A 26614-nucleotide genomic window follows, 5' to 3' on the forward strand; every position below is an offset into this window, starting at 1 on the left:
TGTGTGTGTGTGCATGTACTTATCAGAATGATCATGATGCACAATGTCAAATCTCCTAAATCTCCTCCAACAATGTGAACACACACGCACAAAATGTCTGAAAAACGTACATATTATGTACATATTGAGGACCCAACCACCTTGATTCGCATGATTTTACAAATATGGAAATCACTTGACACTTAAAGAGGGAGTGATTTAAAACACTTTTTGCAATTGAGAATGTTGATGAATTTATGTTTGCTTTTACGGCCACATTATTCTCCAATGTTAGGGATGCAACCATATGTATGTATTAAAGATACATAATGCGTAATAATGCTTGTGGGGCATAATAAATGCGTATCGCACAATATATTTGGTTCATGTCTCTCAAAACATTTAACCGATGACTTTCATGACGTGTACCTTTAACAACTTTCATGAGATGTAAAATTCGCAATCGCAACTACGTTAGTATTTGTCGTCAATTATTTCTTACAAGTTCGTTGTGTATCTAGTTGTGCTAATCTAAAACAGAAGGCCGCATGTGCAACTCTATATCAAAGATAGATTATTATTATTATGGAATTTGGCCCACAATGTTCAAATAATGTTTTTTCTTTTTTCCCAAACAACATATCCTTCCATTAGTTTTAAAAAGGCATATCAACGACAAAATACAAAATAGTTGGAAAGGAAGTGACTATCCTTCCCAAGCCCATCTTGTGTAAGACAATGGCTAGCCATGGATCCTTTGTTTGATGAAATTGATTGAGCATTTCCTCAAATTTCCCATTCTCAACATATCTTGCAATCATGCATTCCAAGAGACTTGTTCCTAGACTGAAAGCCTATGAAATACTACCTGTGCCTCGGCAAGTGACCCACATTTCACATACATATCTACTAATGTATTGCCAATGAAATAATATATTTCAACAACTTTTTGTACAATATCCTTGTGAATTTCATTGCCTACTAATGTAGCTCTAATGCTACCACATGCTTTCAGGCAACAAACAAGTGTGACACAAGTCTTTGCATTTGCACAAAGAGGGAGACTGTTGTCTCACTAAATCCATGTTCCAGATGTCTCTAATACCACAGTAAGCAAGTCCTTCAGATTCCCACACATTGTTTGAGTCCAAGAAGAGTTCATTGTTGTCTTCAAAAAGATTGTATAATTCAAGAAGCATGCCAAACTGCATGAAGCCAACACAACAATTGAAATCCTATTTCAAACATTCGAGGATGACATGGTTCTCTCTAAATCTCCATTTAAAATTGCCCATACTGCCAATATGGGTCCACACCAAACCATACCACAAATTGTTTGAGTCAAGGGAGAGTTAAGTGTTGTCTCCAAATAATGTTCAAATAATGTTTGTCCATAATAAAAGTAAGATTTAGGATCAGTAAAACAAAAACCTAGTCTTACAACCTATTTCGTACTGTGAAGATATACATAGTTGCACAATCCACTCAATAACATCAAAGATGGGTCTATTATCCAAAACGTTTTTGAGCTCTTTATAACGTTTTGCTAAAGTAGGCAATGTTGTGTTTGATGGTGAATTGTGATTGCTTGCCTTGAATATGCAAACTAATATTATTGGGTGTATGCAAACTAATTTTCTTGATGTCATATTAAAGTTGTCATCTTGATAGTATTATTTAAGAATCTATCTAAACTCAAGCATTCACTGCAAATTTCCTAGTGTATGTGATGTCCTATCTGTCCGTGACAATGTGCCTATCATGTTGTGGGATGCAAATATATCTTCTCACATTATGATATATTTGTCATTTAACATTTGACGAGAATAGTTTATTTAAATTTGTTAATCTATTGTCAATAGGTTTACCCTTTACCATTATAAGTATGATGAGAAATATCTATCATGTATGTTCCACTATTATGTTCTTCTTATGTTTGACAATCTTCCGCTTATGAGGAAAACAAGCAAAGTAGACAATCTTTTCTATCAAACAGTCATAGCCTAAAACTAAGATGGTCTATAATTGCTAATTTGTGTGGTATTACAATGGGAACGACAATCTTAGAGTCCTTAATCCCATATGTAGAATATCACAAGTAGAAACGACATTGTTTGATTCTCCAACGAGTCCAAAAGGCATTTTAGTTGGTGAGGTAAAGACGATATTTTGTGTTTTATGTGTTATTGGAATTTGGAAGGTTGAAGCAAGTTCAACAATATTTGTTCCCCCCCAAAGATGTTGATTGTTGCTAGCCCTCATTATGAGTACGGAGAATGACCAACGTCCTTGTTCCATGATACTTTAGAGAAGTTACCTCGGGAGTCATGCTAATTCATAACCTTAGTGATAAAATGTTTAATGTTGGAGGCGTCTAAGAGTCATCATATTCACCTTAGATGAAGCTCTTAAGTTTGAGCTATAGCAAGTAGATGACACAAAGAGCCCCTAACCATGTCCCAAAAAAATAATTCTTTCAATATAGTATAACCACAAATAAATTTGACACAATTGAGGTAATATAGTGTTTGTTTGCAAATATATGGAGCATTGCATACATCAATGCTCTTGAGAGTCCCCCTAATATCTTATCACCATAGTCTTCGAATCAAAAAATTTAGAGACCCAAGTTCATTGCGATGGGCTCAGCCCCATCCCACAAATCACAATTGGTCTCCCATTGAGATAAAAATTAGTATATGTATCACCAATGGAACAACATGTTCATATAAATAAGTAATTGTATTATGGCATCTCCAAGAAAGATGATGTGGTACACAAATGCACATGACAAGTTTCTTTAAATGAGTTCAACATGTGATTCCACAATGTGATTCTAGCACCAATCGCACAAGTGATATTTTAGGAAAACCCACCAATCGCATTAAGAAAAATGTGTTGATGGAAGTATAATTGAGTTGTTTATACATAATCACTTGTAAGACCTCTTGATTTTATAGCATTGTCAAGGGTATACCTAGGCTTAATGTATTGGGAACATACATGAAAAGGTAACCGCGTTTTTCTTTCTTAATCAATTTGTAAATTGATGTAATGGTATCATTAGGTAGTTACCTTTTAAGCTTGCCTAATCTCATAATTATCTAAGCCTAAATCTTCAAGTTTAGTTTCATAACCATTAGCATCATAGATTATAACATGTCTACCTCAAAAAAATCTTATATGTTGGCATACGCTTCATTATTTTGTTCATATTCAAATAAATGTTAAGGTTTCAAAGTTGAAACTCTTTCTAAAGAATATAAAATCCAGTTTGTTGGGAGTTTCCAAGGATACACATTATATCTTGTTTTGTCAGAGGGTCTTCATGTCATTAAAATATGCAATGCTTAACAAGCATGGTCAACCATAAGATTAGCATGACAATAAACTATGCTTCATGTATCTAAGGTTGAACCTATAATATTTGGTGTTCATTTTCATAATATATCTCGACCCGATATCTGTATTCTTTATACATCAATATTTTAACATTGATAGCAAGAAAAAGTGTTATTGAACTCATTGCATGATGGTAAGACAAGGTGCTATCAAATATATTATGATGTTTTGATATGGCTTGGTATATTAGTCATTGTGAGAAATTATACTAAAGTATTTCAAACGCATGTGCTTTCATATCATAAAGAAATTCACACATAATATTGTAATTGTTCTATTCACACGTGCATGTGACATTTTGCCAATTTAAAAGTGGAATTGACATTCATCAAGAAATAGATTTGATTGCATAATTGTGTTGTTTTACTATGACCATAAATTCTATCATGCCTTTGGATAAATTGGTTAATGGTGCGGAAGCCCTCTGAAATGTTCCAAATTCTTTATTTTTTTTGTCGCCAATGTAATTATATCATTTTTCATGGGTTTGTTACAAATGGTGACTCGTTCTCTCATCGAGCATTTTCTAGGAACTTCAGTGAATCAATACCTAGGCTTGAATGCATAAACAAATGCATCTAAGGATCGACGTTGGTTATCATTTGATTGTTCTCTACGATTTTGGGTCTCGAACTCATAATGGGCCAATGAATAACTAGACATACAAGTTCAATGTTCACTCTTTTCTCTTTTGCAACACGATATATCAAACAAGTAATCGACATCCAAGTGAACTAAAGTTTTCAATGAAAGTCATTATCTTTGTCTAAGATGAGCTCATGGGGCCCCTACACATTCATCATAATATGATCCATTTTGTAGGGTTATACACTTAGTGTTCAGTGGACGCGTCAGAATTTGTTTCATAACCTATATCATGAACAATTTTCTTTAATAGTTAGAGTAGCTTCAACACTTATGGAAATATCCAAAATTTGAAGACGTTGGGCATATTAATGTCAATAACTTTTGAGTGATATGGACATTAGCTACTATAAGAATGAACTATGCATAAATTGATAGTGAAGAAGTACAACTCCAAGTATGGAAACGATTTGTTCATGTTATTTCTTTTGTGTTAGGGAAATATCAAAGACTCCATTGGAAGTGCATTTTTATATCTTTTGGCAGCTTTGAAAAGCGTCAATATTGGCATTTGAATGATAAGAGTTAGGTCTACCCACCGTTATTTGTTTACTTTACATGTTCTTTCTAACTCAATCATTTTGCAAACATTAGGTAATTACATAAAACAATGGATGAAAACTAGCTAGATTATTTTGAAACCCACCTTGGTAGAGCCATCAATGAGGCTATGATAATGTTAGTTAAAGAGTTAACTCAAATGTAGTATACATTTCCCATTGATGTTGCCTACCAATAAGTTAAGCATCAAGGAAATATCATGAGGAAAGCGCATGTTTTGATAACATGCATTGGTTTTTCAGCATTGGGTTTAAAAATAAGAGGGGGTCTACTGTGCAAGAGTATATGTCAAGCTACCATATCTACCATACTAGGCGATATTGTCAACCACAATTATTAAATTGAGCATAATGTTAACTTGTCCTCGTAGTGAAGCATGAGGCATGTGTCAAGCTACCATATCTACCATACTAGGCGATATTGTCAACCACAATTATTAAATTGAGCATAATGTTAACTTGTCCTCGTAGTGAAGCATGAGGCATGGCCATTCCAACATCATGTGGCTATTGGATATTGTACATGATTTATTGTGATATACTAACTAGCACATAATTGATTGTTAGGTTTGTTGCTTGGTATGAGCCAACAATTGTCATAAAATCAATAGTACGAGTAGGAACAATCACTAGAAAACCTTAGATATATATGTACATAATGCTGAAAGTATTTGCTCCTTAGCTCAATATCAAACCTAACCACCACCTAAGCTCTACCATATTTAGACACACTAGTGGCCACCATCACTTAGTCATACTTTCTCATTGATTTGATTAATTTTTTATCACTAGGTCCTCCTCGATGTGGATACTCAATAAATCATTAATCTTTATAATCTCACTCACCTTTCCACACAAAGTTGTCTATTTTTATAAATTAAAAAAGTTGTGTTGAGTGAGAGGGCATTGTTGTTCGAATGGCCAGTGATGATAAAAATGTTGATTATATGTACATAAATTTAACATATTAAAATTCATGTCATTCTTGACATCGTTGTTAGGTGAGCAACATTGGTGATTTTCTTCTATAATTTTCCTAGAAATATAAGAGAAATTGATATAATCATACCAAGACTGTTCTAAAAAAGAATCACTTCTTTTAAATAGATTTCTAATAGACAACTCTCAACATAGAGAAAACAATTACATTTAAGACCGAATATTATTTCCAAGTACATTACCATATATCATCTCTAAAATTTAGAAAGTGTTATTCGAAAAAATTTAAGATAAACTTGCGTGTCAATAAATTGTGAACTGCAAATGGGGAAGTAAGTTACTATGAATTACAAATTGTAAAAAATGATACATCTACATTGATTGTCGTGTAGTTCTTCGAGTATTTGTTGAAATTTGACACCACAATGCTACACGTATTGAGGTTTTGTACTTCACTTACACTTGCAATGGATGATTACATTATCAATTCCTTTTTTTACTCATTTAAGAAAACACCAAGGGCCTCGATTTCGACCTTCCAATAATCGACATCTCTATGTCACTCAAAGTCACACCAATACTTGATGACATGCCAATGCCGAAGGTGATATTGTATCCACTGGTACACTTCCAATATCATAGGACCTGCAAACTCGGATTTCCGTAGCTTTCAACTTTGGTCAAACCATAATATACCAACCAACCTTGGAATCACATCTGAAATAGCAATTGAAATAAACAATGCTCAATGCCAATCTTCAGCTCTTGTTCCATCATTCCTTAGGTTAGCTTCAAATGCACTAGATTCATTACGAGTTCACAAAATGACATTCTTTTCAATTCATGTTTTGGGTGCATTGCAAGACTATGACCAAAGTGCAATTGGAGATCAATCATCTCAAGAAGTGAGCATCATTACCTTCAATTTAGATGAAATCCGCCTAGTATATGTTTCATTGTCATTGTGATTCAAACTCAAAATGGAGTTATTGCACAATGAAACATATTCAACAAATTTCTCCCTTCAAATTTGATGACATCCTCATGATATTTGTAAAGAGATCAAACTCAAGATGGAGTTCTTTCACAAGGTTATAGATTTGGTAAAAAAGTGTTTGTGTGTGTGTGTGTGTGTTTGTGTGTGTGTGCGCGCACACACACACACATGTGAGTTTCTTCTTATATTGTACCAAGTTAATGCAAATAAACATGTAGGTGGTCTCTTAAGCATGGGGATATTGATACTTAAGAGACCATGTAGAGTATCGTGCAACAAATTTGATAATGCTACATGGGGCAAACTAAAAAGGTAAGTGTAAATGTCATAAAGGTCAAAATAAATGAGCATGAGAACTTACCATCCTCTACTTCCAATTTTCGTTACCTCTAGAATGAGCCAACAGTTCCACGAGGTTTTTCAAAAATCAATACACATTTGCAAGCCCTAGAGTTCTCATTAAGGTCACTAAGCAAGCATGCATGGCATCAAAGGATGTGTATCAAAGATTGCCCTGGGTATGGAAGACTTTCAATCATATACTTTTATCTATATCATTTGAGCATTCTTTTATAGAAGAATTCCTACACGTCACAAAACAATACCATTAAGTTTGCATCCAATTACAAGTAAAGAGAGAACTAGGTGATGATTTAGCATGGATATAGATAGATTATTATCTTTCACATCCATAGAGAGTCTAATGTCAACCCATGAGATCTGAGTACACAAATTTTCTCAATGTGTGTCTCCTTCCTAGGAAGGGATATTCTTACTCTGAGGCACAAAAATCTATATTATGTGTAAATAATGCATTACACATGAGCTCAACCCTCTGGGTGGTCTATTAGGTATGACATTCAAGTGATCAACCCCTCTTAATATGTGGGCATGGGTTGATCTCATGAGCTCAACCCATGAGATCTGAGTACACAAATTTTCTCAATGTGTTGCCTCCTTCCTAGGAAGGGATATTCTTACTCTGAGGCACAAAATCTATATTGTGTGTAAATAATGCATTACAGATGAGCTCAACCCTCTACGTGGTCTATTAGGTATGACATTCAAGTGATCAACCCCTCTTAATATGTGGGTGTAGGGTGCATGGAGATGATCAATTCACTATAATCAATCAGCATAGTGTACAATTCCCAAAACTGGGCTTCCCCTCAAATCTCTTACAAATTCTGTCATTTAAGAATCAATCATATTTTCAAATCCAACACTCCTACACATTGGCCTTAAATCATATTGTAACAAAATGGTATTCCTAGAGGACTCGTCAAGGAAGCTCTCTCAAGGATTTGTGAGAAGGAACTCCAAAAGGATAATCCAATTATTCTGTTGGATATTATGATTGTCCGCCGTGGGGATAACAAAGAAATTACACTGATGTGATTCCCTTTTGTCCATCCATTCATAAAAATAATGTAATTGCACTGGCAAACCAATGACTACCATATTTGAATGATATTACTGAATGTTCTCATACAGTATGGCAACATATAAATAAACTCAAGAATATCCTATGGGTATGTACCCAAGAGGTGGTTACAAATAATCAATGATATTACCAAATAATGATATTAATTTAAACTGTAAACTATCAGTCCATTTAGATCATCTCTCTCCAAACTAGCTATCATTGCTGTCGTGAAGCTTTTGCCCAATTGGACACAGTGGCAGAGTAATAATAATTTATGCCATTGCAGGTGGTAAATGAAATGTGAGCACCCACCCAATTTTCCGTAAAAGAAAATTGAAGCACCTAGCATATATAACTAACACTCCATCATGAGGAAGGAACACGAACCTAGGTCTTGTCACAATATGCAGATCATGCTGCCTATATTTTCCGAGAAAAGGAACCCGGTGACAGTACCAGATCTCTTTGTAGCAGAGTTTATTATGTTCATACTTCACTGTTCACTTTTCATCCGCTGGTAAAGTTGGGCTGTTAGAACACTTATCAATTTTATGCAATTCTCTGAGCCTTTCAGCTGGATTGCATAGACCTGGCAGATCAATAACCGACCATAAGTTGAAAAACAACACAGCGCACCAATAGCATGAGCAGTGATGATCTCCAAACATATGCTACAGTGCAGCACCCAAACAGAGAATAAACACAACAGACCCATAAACTAGAATGTACATAAAGAAAAGGCAAAGAGAGGTGTCTGGCCCCTATTAATGTGCGCGCACACAATATACATATCATTAGCAATGGGCACGGTTTCGGCTCAAACCGAACCGAACCGTGAAGCCATGGTTTAACGGTTTATTGGCTCCAAAAAAAATTAATGGTTAAGTTTGGATTTCCGATAAACAGTTCAGTTTAGGTTCTAAAACTCAGGTTTATAGGTTTGGTTTAAAGGTTTATAGGTTTTTGGTAAACTTTTTTTTACCTTAATAGTTTATTGATTTAATGGTTTTTTATTGATTTTTAATTAATTTAACTTAAATATTTATTTAATTTAATGGTTCAATTAAAGTTTCTTTTATTGATTTAATAAATTTAACTTAAATGCTTATTTAATTTAATGTATTTTTGTTTATATAGATGTTTAATTAGTTTGACTTAAGTGGTTAGGTTTAAATTTTTTATTAAATGGTTCGGTTTGGTTTCAACTTTTCCCTAAACGGTTTGGTTTTAAATGGTTTGGTTTCAACTTTTTCTTAAATGGTTTGGTTTAAATACTGAGAGTTCATAAACGGTTTGGTGTGGTTTTTTTTTAATAATCAGTTCGGTTCGGTTTCTTTGCCTTGAAACCGAACCGTCCCATTGCTACATATCATCACATCAACAAAAAGACATAAGGAGAGGTTTCTAACGTTACCACCTTAACTTGTCAACAATATGTCCCACAAAAAATAAACTAAAAAACAATATGCATGTACCTCCAAACTAAATGACCAACCACATGATGATTGCATGAAAACTGTGCCACTGAGATGGAGGAAACATAGGTATATTATGAATGTTAAATGTTACGTGATTAGAAAGTAACTTGTACATGTAGATAAAGAGATAGCGCCTTACCTGAACATTTCGGAATGTCCCATACAGCAACTGATGTTGATTTACATGTTGGATCACATAGATCTCTGTTATCTTCATGATTCACATTCATAGCAAGCATCCATGCCCCAACGGTGACATCTTCATTAATAAAGAACCGGAAACTGTAAGGACACAAGACACTATCAATTTCACTGAGGCAAATCACTGGTTTAAATCAAATGGCCTCATTCAATTACAAATTTCAATTACAGGTTCCTACATTGCTGGGTATGTAAAGTCTATCTGAACATCTGAGGAGCTTTTTTCTGAGATTTCAGAAATGTTTCATTTTCTATGAGCTTCCATCATACTTGTTTGCCAGAAACTTTTATGTTTAGTTAGATGCATGGATGCATAGGCAGGATATAGAAATTTCATATGGATCACTATACATTTCATATCTGAACATCTGAGGAGCTGTTTTCTGAGATTTCAGAAATGTTTCATCTTCTATGAGCTTCCATCATACTTGTTTGCAAGAAACTTTTATGTTTAGTTAGATGCACGGATGCATAGGCAGGATATAGAAATTTCATATGGATCACTATACATTTCATCTGTCCAGGTGTATCTCTGTTTCTATTATGGAACATTTAAAGTAAAGTTTGAGAGCTTAAGGAGCTTATTTTCCATGCATGCAAACTTGTCCATGCTTCTTTCCTCAAATCTTCATAGACACCAGAGTGAGCCACAATGAGATGACAAATTGGCTCCCTCAATCAAAACATACAAATCAGTATGAAACATATTCCGAAGCAAGAGTTGATATTAACCTGTCATTCCTTGCCAGGGCTAGACTGGCAACTACCTCCGATGATAATGCGTAGATTGGCCCATATGCATGATAAAAGTACTCACTCCCCAACATGTAACCTTGAGGTTCATACCTGTTTAGGATTAACTTCAGAAGTATAACTATCTGCCTTAAGTTTTTACATATACTACGATCAAATCTTGATGGGCTTGAAGAACCCACCACTTAAACTTTGGATCTGTAATTACTGGCCCTTTTTTCATGCACCCAAGGTAAGTTCGAGAAGATTTTCTATCCTTGGCCAGCAAAGTTGCTAGACGATCTGAAACAAAATCATAATATTCACAAGGAAAATTATGATGTGAAACATTCATGAACCATTTTCAGACAAATTAAACAATCTTTAACCTGGACGCAAGTAGATATCATCATCTGCCTTTACATAAAAGTCTGCATCAAAAAGAAGATAGGCTGCTTTGAAAAAGGCCAATCTGTGTCAAAAGAGGTAAGACATATAATTCACCAGCAAAAACACGAAATAATTCAATTGATTTTAATATAGGGTTCTTCATTCATCTTAGAGTATGTGCAGACTTCTCATACGTTTTCCTCGGGAGATTCAAATATTCTTCTTCAAAATCTATGCGCATGAAATCCTTGTATGTTTCGATCTCTTTGTCCAGTTCTGCCATTTTATGTGGATCTGATGTCTTTCCAATAACAAATCTAAATGCCAGCCCTGTTGCCTGCTCCAATCTGCAAAAAGGGCAGTGTATATTCAGTTCTACGTGTTAAACCAGAGTGACAAAAAAAGGAAAGTTTCTTTCTCTTAGCTAAGTATCCTTGTCTAGAAACTAGTTTGGTTCTTTGGATCTGGTTGTACGGTCGGTCTATGACCCCCAGATGCATTCAGCACCCCTGAGGTGATCTCGTAGATCCTACAGGATGAGGGAAAGATTTGGGTTTCCTAGACATAATTGATATTCCTAATTATGTATCAAATGGTTTCCTATAGATATAGATATAGATATTTTTAACGCCAATACAGAGGCCAATATTGACCCATGGGACCTCTAATTATGATGTCCACCATTCCATTCATTCATCCACTTAGTCTCCTATGGTCCCAGTAGGACTCAAACCTGAGAGAGAGAGAGAGAGATTGAAGAAGAGCACAATAATAAGTTAAAACAAAAAAATTCATCAATATATTGAGTAGCCAACGAAAAATGTAAGCGTGAATCTGCACTACCAGACATCTCAATAACAGTAGATTTTATCAACCACATAATGACCACATGAACTACATGCTCAATGAGTCAAAATCTATTACTTTATAAACTTATTTCTCCAACAGTTGGAATCAAATTACATGATACTTATTTTTCCAATCAAAAGGAATACATTTTAAAATATCCATTCACTTTAGTTAATAGAAAAGCAAATTTCATTTTTACTGCCTCCAGCCTCACCATTTTGTAGCCTTCATCATTTTTTGTCTGCCTGTGTGTTTGTGCATTGCTAAAATTTCAACTCAAAAAGGATTAAAAAATAATTGCAGAAACAGACTTCGCTGTACATATAATGTGTTGTGCATGTATGTATGTCAAATTTCTACTTTCATTCGTATATCCTTTCATCTCTGCGTGCTCATTCAATATCTCTCATTTTGGCATTTAATTATCTTATGCAATCCAATAAGAGTTTCAAAGAAAGCATAAAGCCACTATTAGAGATAAACCGGAACATATCTAGGTAAACGCTGTTTATGAAGATCACCAAAATTCTCAACGAATGCTAAGAGATGCTTGTGATCTTTAAGGAGACAATACAAGTAAGTGTCTAAGACGATCATATCTATTACAGTTTACATGGAGGTGAAAAAACTTTGGGAACACGAGGGGTAAACAGAAAAGATTGAGGATACCTGAAAAGACCTTCAGGTTCCGCAGGGAACCACGTCTCTCGCAGCGCTTTCCTTCTATCAACCGAACCAAATCCAGTCTGAACACCAACAAAGCCTAATAGCTTTGGCCTTGAGAGGCTATCTCCACCATCTAATGGCAGAAGATCTTGACCAACCAAAGCCTGATCTGAGCCATGCTTTGTCCCTCCTGCCCAACCAGGGTATTTCTCTCCAGGCTTAATGAAGGTAGATCTCAAGGTATCCTCCACATTAATGCAATTACAAGATGATCGCCGTTGGCGTTGATCATCATCATTATCTGATCTCGAGAAAAACGATGCAGTGTCCCACTTGAAGACAGCAAGTGCAAATACTGCTACGAAGAGAAGGAAAAAGAGCAAAATCTGACACTGAGAAAGCTTCAATGATTTCAGAAATCCCTTCTCTTGCACTCGGAAAGGTCCAGACTTTTTTGGAGATGAAGGCATGCTGGTAGATCTCCAAATGAAGGTGTAGAATGGGGGAAAAAGGCTTGAAGCTCAACAAATTCTGATCATAAACCCAAACTTTGATCTTGTCTCATGAAAGAATCTATAACCTTGAACTTCGCCAAATTGATGATTTGTCTGAGAATCGGACTATAATATGATCTCCTGATAACTATGAGAACTCAAAAATCAAAAACCCTATCACTGTTGTAATTGCGTCAAAGAGATTCTACGCTTTGATTTTCTTCACTTTACTCCAAAAAAATCCATTTACCTTAAGGATAGAATCTAGATGTGATTTCTAACCGATATTTGACAAAATTTTGATCATAAATCCTAACTTTGACCCTGGTCTCATTTGCGAGCATATAAGATTTCAGTTCATCACTAATATGCTGTCTTGTCTGAGCACATATAAGCTTTCAGTTCATCCTAATATGTCTTAGAATCAGATACGTGTAATCTTCCCACAAAATCAAGTGGTTTAGCAACTAGTCCTTATTGAAAACTGTAATTGTGGTCTCGCCAAAGAACCAAATGCATCGGTTTCATCAATTTACGCACAAAATGTGCTTCCTTTGATGATCAGATCGTACAGATTATTGCAACGGTTACATGGATTCTTCACCCAATTCTGGCCATAAACCCTGATTCTGCTCTGGTATCATCAAAAATTCTGTTCTGATCTAATAAATAAAAAACGAACCTAAAGAGCTTTTGATCTTATACGGATGCGATCAGTAAAAGAATCCCAAGTTTTACTGATCCCAAGCGACACGATACACCAAACTGCGCTCAGTTAAGAAAACTGTGCCATGAGATCATGAGGTCGTGAATTTCCAAGAGACCCACAAGAGAGACAGAGAAGATCCGAAGCTGCGCGAGAGGGAGATATGGTGGCTAGCGCAGGAGGGGAGGCCTGGAAAGAAGAGAAAGGGGAAGGGGGGGGATGCATATCTATCTCCCCTCTTCCATATCTATCTCTCCATCCCCTGCTTCCCACTTTTCTCTGTCTCTGTCTCTGTCTCTGTCTTTCTGTCTTTGTGTTTTCTTTTTGAAATTTGCTTGTTAGATAGAAATTAGAATAAAGAAGAAGATTAATCAAATGAAAGTGGTATGGTAATTTGGGCTCAAAGATCATGGATATGTCTCTCTCTCTGTGTTTGTGTTTGTGTCTGTGTTTGTGTTTGTGTCTATGTTTGTGTGTTACGGGTGCTCGGGTCCGTGTCTCACACTCTCGGATCTTCACCCTCCATCCCATCTGACATGCATACACCTGGACTCGGCAGATGCCATAGCGATTAACTCACTTCGGTGATCATAAGCGCGCCTCCTACATACATTTACATATAGATAGATAAGATCAGCAAGATAGATGTATAGATAGGTATATATTTCGTGAAATGCCCGTGTACAAGGTGGTGGTGGTGGTGGTGGTGGCCGCAATACGAAAACTTGTCTCCCCGTTGATGCCCTCGTAGTTGGTCATTGTTGGTTGTGCGTCTCTGTCTGTGTGGCCGTGTATGTCAGAGAACCTGCGTTTTTCTGATTGCGCCATTCATTCATTACCCGTGTGGAGAGACTCAGAGCATGCCCACATTTCTACATGCTCACTCGAAAAAGGCACAAACTCGCAATTAAGACATGGGAATTTCGTGAACGATCTTTGACCATCTAGCAAGTTTGAGCTCCACACTTAAAACTAGGTTGCAAAAAATTCGAAAGTCATAGAACTCATTTTAGTGCAATGAAAGATGTCAACATCCACAATCATGATCATAACAAAAACAATCATCAATTTGTTGACAAACCGGTCACAATTTACAAGTCATAAAACCAATTTAACATGATAAATAGCATTGGGATCTTTATTTCACATGAGAGGTGAAACAATAACACTACGTTGCAAACTATTATAGCTATCGCTTTTTACATCATATCTTTTCAATCGAAACATTATTGTTGTGTGTTTTTACTTAAAGGATGCAAACCATCAAAAGTATGTATGAGCAAGCCACAACTATAAAATGATCAATATGCCGAAAACATGTTCTTCGAAATTTTGGTTTTTCATATGTGAGACAATGGAAAAGACTTTTTCTTTCAACGATGGTGTCCTACAATGCAAAAACACAAACAAATTAGAGAGATGATACATGTAACTAGGAACGGAAAGCTATTACACAAGAGCATGCTACAAAAAACACTAAGCAACGTATGGATATTTCAACTTGTACGCATAGAAATACCCGTCTGTTGCTTAGTGTTTTTTGTAATAACTAGCCAAATTTTGATATAGTATGCTTACATTTATATAAGAAAATTATACAATGTGCCTAGCTTGTAGTTGCCCATATCAACTTCATCGAAGCTAAGGCCCCTAATCGACAAAGTAATCAATTAATACTTTGATTAGATTTTAGGGAGACATAGCTGAAATGCAATTGAGCTTTTCAGATGCTTCCCCAAATAACCCAAAGTTTTGGTTATTTCTCCAAATGTCCCCTGGTCTACCAAAACAAAGGTATGAATTGATCAGGTCATTGCACAAATAGTATTTGATGGGATGAAGAAGGGCATTTCAGAAATAGCAAAATTTTGGGGCATTTTGGGGAATACAAAGAAAACACAAATGTAACGTTTTAGAGCTATTTCCTTTAAAGCGATGGAACATTAAAGGAAAGTCCATCGCCAAGACTCAACTAAGCTACATTTGAGAGATCAGCTTTTCACTCATTCATCAAGTTACCTTTCCACTATATAAAATATTGGATTGGTTACAAGGAATTTCTCAAAAATAGCACAAATTGGTTAGAATTTAGCGTACAAGCTAAAATATCAATACTAGATTTTGTTCCAATATTTCAAGCCAAATAGTAAAATGGTCATGGGCACAAACAGATGAGACACACAAATCACAAGGAAATGTTGCACAAAGTGGTCAAGAATAGGCCATTTTACTCGGGTCATTAGTGGCAAGAAAAGCAAATGGAACAAGAAGAGTGCACAAAGACATCAAGCTAGTTCACAAACATTATGTATTACGATTACTGATGAATAGATATACACATTCATAGATACAATAACACATTGTTGATAGCTCAAGGATATTGAAGCACAAACTCACAATTATGGAATCCTAAAATATAGAGTGGAATTTCATAGTTCCATTGTATAAGTCCACAATAAATTGTTCAAGTTGATAAGATGGCTGATTTAGTTCCTCTCGACAACAGTTTTTCATTGTAGAATGTGTCGAATCTGAACAAACCCGGATTAATCATGAAGAAAATTTGATAAACCAAGTTATGTCCCAGGTTGGCTTCAATGAGCATTTAAAAAAACCATTGGACTCGCACATGCCAACAATAATAACATTCGTAAATCAAATAAAAAAAACAGCAAGGAGTGGACACTCATTAAAACAGATGTTAACTGCTATATATAAACCATGCATGTTAAAACCCTGACTTAACAGATTTAGTGTACAGATCATCATAATAACGAAAAAAACCATCCGGTTTATAAATAAATCTGTTTAGAATCTCCATATTAAGGGCCTGTTCTAAACCTTGGCTCAGTTCAGTACATGACTAAATGTCCTTGAAAACCAAAACGACATTCAAACCCATCGTCTTTGTTCCCTTCTCTAGAGACTCAAAGGTCCATGCTCAATTTTATGACTAAAAACCAAAACAATACACTAGCTAGAGTTAAAATCTGGACTTCAACCATGCGATCGCTCCATCAATAGAGATTCAATCCTCACTTTCCATCCTCCTAAGTAAGCGAACCACAGTTATCTGCAAAATATATATAAATAGTTATCCAAGTTGGAAAATGTACCAAAAGTTCTTTGAGACACCTGAGACCCACCCAAAGGCTTGTCGCCTCGTAAAATGTACAAGATTTAAACAGAAAAAGAAAGTAAAGTATGTTGTGTTCATTATTTGAAACATTTCCAGACCATAGTATGCAGATAAAGCATCTGTTTGTATGCATGACACATACTGATGAAAGCGATGAAACCTCAGACATACTCGTACAATTCTTGAAAGTTGAGATAAGAGATTCAAATAGCACAACCAGAGGATGACCACTCTCACCCGCTCAAGATATCTATTTTATACAACCAGACTCTGTTTTAGCTTCATAAAGAAAGAGAATCAAGCAATAAGAAGATGCTATGAAGAAATTCGAAAACATGATGAATTAAAGACTGAATGAACGGTCTAATCGTTGACCTCTTTAACCGTCTATGACATGTATATACCTTTATAATGTGAAATATAATCCTTGTTAATAACACTGTCTTCCTGCTTTCCATCAAAACAAATATCATCCCCATCCATAGCACCATCTTCCAACGCAATATCATCAAAAGCACCATCTTCCAGAGCATCATCACAATCATCAAAATCAACTGATAAACACATCCATCAGTTTAGTTACCTTCATCATGCCACTCGTGATATCATCCATCTCCAAAGAAGTATCATCACGAGGTACTGAACCCTAAGCATGTAAAACCACTCGTCACTCTCTAAATTCCACCAAGGAAAACATTTATCCACTTTTCTGCAAGGCAAAGCCATAATCTAGACCTTACCTCTACAATCTTTTCTATAACATTCGTCACGTTTTCCTGCATCTATAAAGGTACATCAATCTCGGGCTCATCATCCAACTTCTTAACAGAATTCTACATATCTTTAACCAAATTGAAGCCAGCATCATCTCTACCAACAAGCTGAGCATCAGCATCAGCATCACATTCCAACAACAGTTTGAGTTGGATGTGATAATAAGTGTACAAGTGCTCTAATTATATACACGTAACATCAAGAGACCATCATCAAATCATATTGCTGCAACTGAATCATTATTCAGAAATCATAGATGAAAATCCAGTCATCTCATCACAATAATCCTTGCAACCATCGTCCAATCATCTTGTCTCCAGTATCACACTCAACAAGCATTCCAGGTTTACTCACCACAAGCAAACCATTTTTAACACACAGCTTCGTCATCATTACCCTTATCCATTACAGAGACAGATCTCCTATCTCATCAGTAAGTGACAGTTACTACATTAGAAATCATCAGAAAGTATAGCTCCACTATCACAATCATAATCCTAAAATTATAAGAGGGCACAACATCACCTTACACTATAATCCTTCATATTGGAATCATCAAAACATACTGCCTTTATATCCCATTCAGCAAGCATATCCCAGTACCTCCATATACAACCCCTCGTTATCATCCATTTACTAGTCACCTAATTACGGACATTTATATCAAGAATTTTTACATTAATGATTATACAGCATGTGAAACGCTGCAGTAATTTTACACCTCATGTTGTAGAGCTAGCTCATGCTCAAAAAAGTGCTATTTGGAGAGTTCAATGTGTGGGAGAGATTTGGGAGATCAATGGAATATTTTTTAAGGGAATAATATTTCATGAAGAGAATGATGGCTCTATCATGTTTTTCCTTCAGAATCATAAAAAATAGGACTTCTATGATCAGAACAGAGTCAAGGGGTTTCTATGATCATCAAGAGATATAACTAGACTTAACAGTCACACTCCATAACTTTATTTAAATCATTACTGCTATCCATAATCCACGTGATCACGGGCCTCAACCTAGAGCGCCAATCTCCCATTTTTGTCCAAGGTCAATCCACCCCCATTGAAGTCTTCAGAAGCTCTCTCACACAAGGTTCCAACACCTCACAAAACACTCAAACCAATAAGGAATTCATATAAAATCATTCATAAACTTCATGATTAACCATGCCTTGACTTTCAGTCATTGTCATCTTCATTTTCTACTTCTTTAGGATAAGCTATACTCAACATTGCTTTGACCGTTCCCCATTATGTATCTTCTTACCTTCCCTCACAACCACAGAGAAAATCCTTCTATCCACACTATGATTTTCACAAAGCACATTCACTAATCTCATTTCCATCACTCTTCCTCTGAATTCATAAAAGTGTTGCCATTGTCTCCGTACTTGCTGATCACACAGATCATATAACTCCCTTCTCCAAGGCACCCAATAAACTCTCAATATCTCCCCAGTCCCCACACAACATTATCTTCAGGTATTGGCCCTAAATGCAGATCAACTACTGCAATGATTTACCACTTTATTTGTATCTTAAAGGGATCTTAGCTTTCTCTTTTACAGTCCTTTTTACTTCACTATCCTGACCCCACACTTCATCATTTACGCAATCTCTTTCTGATTTGCAATGAACACAGCTAATTACTGCCCTGCTGCCAATAAAGAATACTAAATTCGTCTATCTCCATGGAAAATATATATACCTGTCTCAGTCCAATGTCCTGTTTGGCTTCTTTGAGAATTGAAATGCATCAGGCTGAAACGAGGTGTTTCAAGATTGAGAAGTGACATCATACTAAACGGTAAATCTCTTCATATATGTCACACCGTAGTCAGGTGGGGACCAAGCTCCACCCGCCAATAGAAGGCATGAAAATATTCGATACATGAGGAAATTACAATGAAGAATATGAGAAATAAAAAGAGCAAAACATGACACGATCTAAATTCGAGAAAAGAGCTAAAATTGTATTCTACTTTCATAATCCAGGAACGATAGTAGCAACACATGCTGATGTGACCAAAAGATGTCTCCATTGAAGATAGTCATAAAGGATGATTGGGGAATCAAGTACGATCAATTGCGTCTTTTTGATGTTTTATATAGTTAAATTTAAACATGATGATAAATCGATGTCTTCCTTTTCCGTACTCTTATCATCTCACTCTCTGTCTCCAGAAACTAGTCTTCCTAGGTTTCAAATATGAATGCTATGAGATACTGAATAGAACCAACACATAAAGTTGTATCCTAATCAAACATAAACAAAATTTATATTCCTTACCCCTGTATCTTCTCCAATGCACTTTTATCTAGATATGATTAGTCCTCTCTTCGAGATTGGCATCGGAAGCACTCCATCCTGCTTGCAAAATTATGTTCGTTGCATCCAGGCCTATAATATCAAAAATGCAAAGAGACATCAGCCAAATTTAGATAAAATAACACTAATCAAATTACCATACCATCTGGGTAAAAAATCAGTTAAAATTTATCCCTGATATCAATTAAAAATCAATTTTTGAAGAGAGTTTAAATTAATTGGTTGAAAATTCCATCCTCAAAACAATTGAACGGTCAAAATCAATCATTGAAATCAGTTTAGTTATCCTTGAATTCTATAAAACCCAATACTTGAAATCAATTATAGTGGAAATAATCAGTTACAACTTGATCCTCAAAATCAGCTATAGATCAATACTTTAAATCCATTAAAAATTAATATACAACATCCATGATAAACCAGTCAGTGAAATCAGTTAGAAACCACTCATTTTGAAATCCATTAAAATCCCCATTCTTAAAATCAATTAAAAAACTCAAATCGTCTGAAATCAGTTGAGAATCAATCAATCCACATACCTTGTACACATCCAATCACCCGACTTCCATCCAGCACGGCCGCCAGCAGCCCCGACATTACTCGAGTCATAATACGAACCACCTCTAGATGATCCCCTCTCATAGCTGCCACCACTCCATCCAGATTCATAACCTCCACCTCCTCTCCCATCCATCGTTTCTTCATTATCATCCTTAGGAGCACCACACTTGAAGCAATTCGTCCTACTCGCAAAATTATGTGCCCCACAGCTTTTTTCTACACAATTCCAATCACCAGGTCTCATATCAGAGCCACCTCCATAACCCCCTCTACCGCTATCTCTGTTATTATATTCATTACTCCTATAATCACCCCTATCTCCATAGCCTCTAGTACTAGTATACTCACTACCCCTATAGTCACCCCTTCCAACTGGATTTCTGTCGTAGAAACCACCTCCTGAGCCACTATATCCACTTCTTTCTAATCCTCCACCCCCTCCTCTTCCACTACTATAACTAGATCCGAAACCATATGTGCGGCTGCTTCTCCGACCATAGTCTCCTCCTTCATCACTTCTTCTCTCTTCGCTCCTTCCGCTATAGCCACCATCATTACCTTGCTTCGGATCACTGCATCGTTGGCATGACTCCCTCCAGCTGAAATTTAGATGTTGGCATGAAGGACAGGTCCAGTCCCCCGGTTTCCTGCTCATCGTTGAACCTATGCGATTGAAGGGAAGTCCTGTGCACACAGAAGAATGAGGAAAGGTCCAAAAGGCGGGCATACCAGATCGACCCTGAGGGTGAATGTTTGAAACAACGCCCAATCTAAACCCTAAAAGACCAGAACAGCATCGATCCAAACCCTCAACCCTAACGAAAGAAATAAAGAGAAGCCCAAAACGCTTACCTGCGGGAAGGCAGTCTCTGTTCTTCGAGTCTCTGAGTTTTCGAAAGAAACCCTAGTTGTCTCCTTGAAGGAGTCTGTTACTCTACATACCTACATTACATACATACATGCATGCATACATAACATACATACATACATACATACATACATACATACATGCATGCATACATAACATACATACATGCATACATAACATACATACATGCATGCATACATAACATACATACATAACACACATACATACATGCATACTTGGAAGGCCGTTGTCTTGGGTCCCTGATATTTTGGGTGGAGCTCCAAGGGCCCAGCTATTTGGGCACCTGCCCGAAGGCCCGATTTTTTGGGTGCGTGCCTAAAAGCCCGCATCTCTGGGCGGGTGTGTCATGTTCGTCTTCTTTGGCCCCTATGCCGAATTGTGCTCCCGATAATCGATAATATATCATTGTTGCTCTTGTTTCCATTGTTTGCTTCTTTCTACCTGGCTGCTAGATTTGCAAAGACTGGGTCTTTATCTATCCATGTTAATAGTGTCCAAAGGGAAGAATAGATGAATCTACAATGGGTAACGATGACCACATACCATGTCGTAAGGACACATGTGTGGCAAGTGCTTTCGATAAAATCGCACATCCATGCGAAGATAAACATAGGTGCACTGTAAAAGAAAAAATTGTGGTGCACACCAAATGAGGAAATCAATTTTATCCGATAAAAGAGCTCACAAGGGATATAATTTGAGAGAAAAGGTCATTGCTTCTTTTAGATGAGGTATAAGCATTGTGTTCAAAAACTCCACCTGGGTAGTAAATTACGAAGGTGATAAAGACCAAGGTGTTGAAGTTGTCGCTCAAGGATTCGCCATACTAAATCAAGAATTTTGTGTAAGATTTCTTATTACTTGAACCTACTTGTATATATGGGATTTATAACTTCTTTCATTAAACAATTATCCACGTTGGTAAATTTATGTGTATTTAAGTTTACATCATGTCATTCCCACCTGAAGTCCTCGTTGTGGGTGCATTCTTAAAAAGGAAAAAATACACCATAAGAGGTCTTGTGTAGAGGAGGGAAGGAGTGGAAAATAAGTCAAACATATATTAATAGGCTCATGGTAAGACGGAACATTCAGCGGGGTACAACATTGTCGTGATATTTTCGACACCATGAATAGAGAATATGATAATATTATGATTATGTAAGACAATGATACAAAGAATATGTATTTATGGGTGCAATATTCGACCCTTGCACCATGTTATCGTGATGTTTTCGATGCATAATGTGAAGCCACCCGGAATAGAGAATATGATAATATTATGATTATGTAAGACAAATTATAAAAAAAATGTAATTATGGATGCATTATTCAACCCTTGTACCTCTCGTACATAAAGCATTGTATCTACTCATAAGATAACTACTGTGAATACACCATAAAAAATCATTAAAAGAAAACCACATGCACAAAAACGATTCTTTCAAAGTTGGAAGCCCATGGTTTTTTGCATGCCAAAAGGCCAATACTTTTTATAAAGTAATCACAACTAATGTCAAAGTAACCATGGTTCGCATGGTTCCATGGTATTATATAATACCCTTGTAGGGCCCTATATACACGATCTTCATTGTCTTCTAATAAACAATTATCTATCACTCGAGTGAAACAAGTCCTCTTTGAGTGCTTGAAGCCTTCTTTCAGTTTTCCCAACCATATTTTGGTTCCAACCCTGGTGGTTCCACCCACATAGGCATACATCTAGTGGCTTTAGCCATGACAACGTTGTTGGCGAATACACAAGTCACGAGCATTTGGACCCATGTACACCATATGCTCGTAAGGGAGATGGAAACATTTTATTAGGATGATCAAAACAATGAACAAAAAAAGAGAGAAACAAAGAATACAAAAGTTCTCAAGCTAGTTGCACTTGGGTTGAGAAAACACACTCAATTGGTTGTTAAAGGATTAAGAACAACATGAAACACAAGAAAATGTTAATCGTGCTATGGTACTACCTATAAAAATCTAAATTAATGTCAAGCAATAGCGCTAGACCACATGACCATTGACCACCCCTAACAAAGGTGAGACACAAATTTGAGTGATCTATTGATGTCCAATACCGTTCAGTTCAAACAATGATTGTACATTGGATAAGGATTATACACACATTTATGACGCTAGAGTTTTGCCACACTATTAAAGTCATTATCAAAATTATAAAGATAATTTGATAATCCCCTTAGCCTTCTTATATAGGCTCAAACCCTAGACCTTGTTTATTTCACACTTGATTGCTTTATTATAAGTGGTCAAGTGATGAAGCCCTCTAAATTATCTCTCATCGTAGGATCGAGAATAACTCTGTCCTTACCCTTTGTTCTCATGAGTTAACTAGCCTAGAGAACCATGATTATGGTTAAGCTCATAACAACGTTCATATATAAAATGATCATAATGTTCCAAACCCTATCTACTATAATAAAGACTTTTTATGGTCTAACAAGTGGCCATGTAGAGCTTCTCTTTCCCAAAACGAACCTTTATCTTTATTTATCACTCATATTTGCATAATTTTATATAATTATCTAAGCTCTTGTGGTAAATGCATGATGTCCCTGAACACTTAGTATTCCCTTTGAACCGAGCACTTATCGATTTTATAAGGTAACCATCTATCTCAAGTATGTGTTTCATCTTATGCTTCTAAGTTTCAACAATAAATAAAACATAAAAACCTTGAGCTGCATCATTTTGTCCTAATCCCTTTTTCAATGGGTAATCATCTACAATTCGAATACATGATTTTCAAACTTAAGGTATTTGCAGTCCCACAAGTCATTGCGTGTTGAATTCCATTCCTATAGGCATATGCTTGCCTATTATGTTATTGAGTTTGTTTCTTTATTACAAAGAAACTTGTACCCTCTAAACACGCTTTGATGCTATCTAAAATGATAACCCTTTTATGTTCATTTACGATCATGCAAAGAGTAGCTTGACAATATGTTCCCTCTAACATTTTGTTACAAACCATGTATGTATAGGCAACATCTCGCATACCAAAGTGATCTTCAAAGAATTTTGAAATATTCTCTCATAGAGAAAGTACATTATTTCATTCATCCTTTTGCATGTATATATTTAACAACATTATTCCTTCTTTTCTCCATTTTATGAATCTATTTTGCGTCTAATACATTTGTAGTGTGCATCATGGTTCACAGAGAGAGGGATGGAGAGAGATAAAACCAAAGTTTGATTCTTAGCATGGGCTAGGCCTTTGTCACATAGATTGTAATCTCTGTTGTGGAGAGAGAGACTATAGCTCTAGCTCTAAAAGCGAAAAAGGTTTTATACTTCTTTTTTCATTTAGCATATGCATGTCCCATTTTGGTCTCGTGGTTTTTGTTTCCTCCCTCCCTCTCTCTCTCTCTCTCTCTCTCTCTCTCTCTCTCCCCCTTTTGTCCACCTTTCATTTCGTAACACTTTGCTTCGATGCCAATGCCAATGCCCATGTCAACCATTGCATGATAGGACCTACAAATATAATGCTTGAAATCCACAGAAAATATTATACGAGCTATTAGAATTGAGTTAAGAAACTATATTAAAGACATTATATGTATGATGTTGTGAATGGGTGCAATAGTACGAGGTCAAATGGCAAAATTTTGTCCATTAGTACGTCGCTTGGCAAATGTATATGTCTTGAAATTAGAAATTAGCAAAAGTTAACATTGCATTGCAAAACTAAACTACATTTTGCATTTGTGTGACAACTATATCTTTGTACTTATAAGCTTAAGACCCATTGGTTGTCACAATGCCAAGCATGTTAGAATATGTAAAATTATTAATTTAAGTGGTAGAATATTTTTTATTAATCATGTTTGTACAATCTTTTTACGAGTATGTGTTGAAATGGAACAAGTATTGTTGAGAGTTGATAAGCTTAGAGCTTTGTTACGAACATTGCGAATTTCCAATGTAACATGGGCAATGACCCTTAGAGTCAATGATTTTGTTTTTGGATAGATACATATATCGGTTTATAATTATAGAAACTACACTTTGCTATCCCGAAGTTTGGACATGATTATATGGGCTAATTCTATTGTTTGATCATAGTAGCCCACACAAATTGTATATGATTGCAATTGAAAGTTTCGAGCTATAATTTATGGGGGTTCCTCAATGAATTTTACTACATTCTATAATTTACTACAACAAATCATATTGAGATAGTATGGATAAATTGAATGTGTTAATCAAATATTGGTACACTAAAGCCAAGCAAATAAATTAGCGACTAATTACCCCTCATAGAGTTCGTGTACAATGGTGCTAAAACTCAAGTTCATGAGTTTTTATGTTGTCACGTCAATAGATGGTTTCTAACCTTCACAACCAACCATAACAAGCTTAGATACCAATCATTCCTAGTCTTAGGATTTTCCTTTGAGATCATGAATGCATAGCGACCATGCGAGGAACTTACGAATGATTCTAAGACATGGGAGGAATGTGTGTATGTATATTGGAGGATTGAGAGGAAGAAAAATGCCATGTTTTTTGTCATCTCAATCAGAGACTTGTTGCATGGAACAAACATAATTACACGAGCCATAAGTTTTAAAAAAACAATCCATATGCATAAACGGTGACCCATTGCAATGACAATAGTAAAACAAAAAACACAATGTTGGCATAGTGGATAGATGTCTCAAGCAAGCGACTCTCTAGTCTAAAAACAAGTATGCATGTCCAGAGAATCACAAGGGTCTTGGATGTGCAATGTGTTTCAATTCAAGTACAAGTGGAGCGAGTTAAAAGATCTCTCTTCACGGCAATGCCATCCGATTCACTTCTTAGGGGAAATGACCGCCACTTTCCTTGTTTGCGTTCCTTCAAATCGCGAATCGGATTGCCCAGTTCCTTCCACATTAGGAGTTTTGCTAGCACTCAATTAAGGCCAGAGATACTCTAAACAGGAAGAGTGACTCGAATCAGGGACAATCCATCGATTATGGCTTATGGAGTATATACTGTAATGCCACGGTCCGATCGGGTTTAGGTGTGAGTTGATACAAAACGTTATGCGCATGCGGGGCGGGCCGATGCGCCATCGGATCGGGTCGGATCGAGAGGAGGATGGCAAATATTACATACAGATAGATAGATAGATAGATAGATAGATAGATAGGTCTAGAAAGAGAGAGAGAGAGAGAGAGTACATATGCATATTCTCTCTCTATCTCTCTATCTCTCTATCTCTCTCTCACATGCTAAATTAATGCTTCCATTTTCGTTTCCTCTTGTTTGCCTTCTTGGGCTCTCTCTCTCTGTTTTCTCTGCTTTCTCTTTGCTGCTCATAAGACCTCTCTTTTCATCTCTCTCTCTCTCTCTCTCTCTCTCTCTCCCCCTCTCATCTTGTCAGAAATAAGAGGAAACCCTAAAACCCCTCCACCCGCAACAAGTGGCGGAAGGCG

General features: G+C 36.2%; 2 protein-coding genes across 11 annotated transcripts; both read right to left on the reverse strand.

The window, feature by feature from the left end:
• Positions 1-8073: 8073 nt before the first annotated feature.
• On the reverse strand, positions 8074-13462 carry LOC147857520 (putative beta-1,3-galactosyltransferase 14). Its single transcript, XM_087327206.1, has 7 exons — positions 12268-13462; positions 10944-11096; positions 10749-10831; positions 10563-10662; positions 10360-10473; positions 9566-9708; positions 8074-8537 (listed from the first exon to the last, which is right to left on the reverse strand). Exons 1-7 carry the CDS (start codon positions 12732-12734, stop codon positions 8449-8451), a joined length of 1149 nt encoding a protein of 382 aa, XP_087183332.1. The 5' UTR covers positions 12735-13462; the 3' UTR covers positions 8074-8448.
• A 2691-nt stretch (positions 13463-16153) lies between these two features.
• LOC147857521 (RNA-binding protein csdA-like) lies at positions 16154-21198 on the reverse strand. 10 transcript variants are annotated; one of them, XR_015530432.1, is made up of 7 exons: positions 21119-21198; positions 20245-20950; positions 19667-19777; positions 17187-17249; positions 17008-17094; positions 16702-16853; positions 16238-16537 (listed from the first exon to the last, which is right to left on the reverse strand). XR_015530432.1 is itself a non-coding variant. In XM_087326774.1 (5 exons), exons 2-4 carry the CDS (start codon positions 20919-20921, stop codon positions 19705-19707), a joined length of 408 nt encoding a protein of 135 aa, XP_087182900.1. In that variant the 5' UTR covers positions 20922-20950; positions 21119-21198; the 3' UTR covers positions 16238-16537; positions 19667-19704. The 10 variants fall into 10 exon arrangements, 3 of the variants coding, with proteins under 3 accessions (XP_087182900.1, XP_087182898.1, XP_087182899.1); XR_015530431.1 differs by having other exon boundaries at positions 16746-16853; positions 17008-17249; XR_015530430.1 differs by having other exon boundaries at positions 17008-17249.
• Positions 21199-26614: the final 5416 nt, after the last annotated feature.

The sequence above is a fragment of the Azolla caroliniana genome, unplaced genomic scaffold (assembly GCF_043228905.1).
Source record: "Azolla caroliniana isolate FFs.n. ecotype wild unplaced genomic scaffold, voAzoCaro1.0.p SCAF_11, whole genome shotgun sequence".
In the NCBI taxonomy this organism is placed as follows: domain Eukaryota; kingdom Viridiplantae; phylum Streptophyta; class Polypodiopsida; order Salviniales; family Salviniaceae; genus Azolla; species Azolla caroliniana.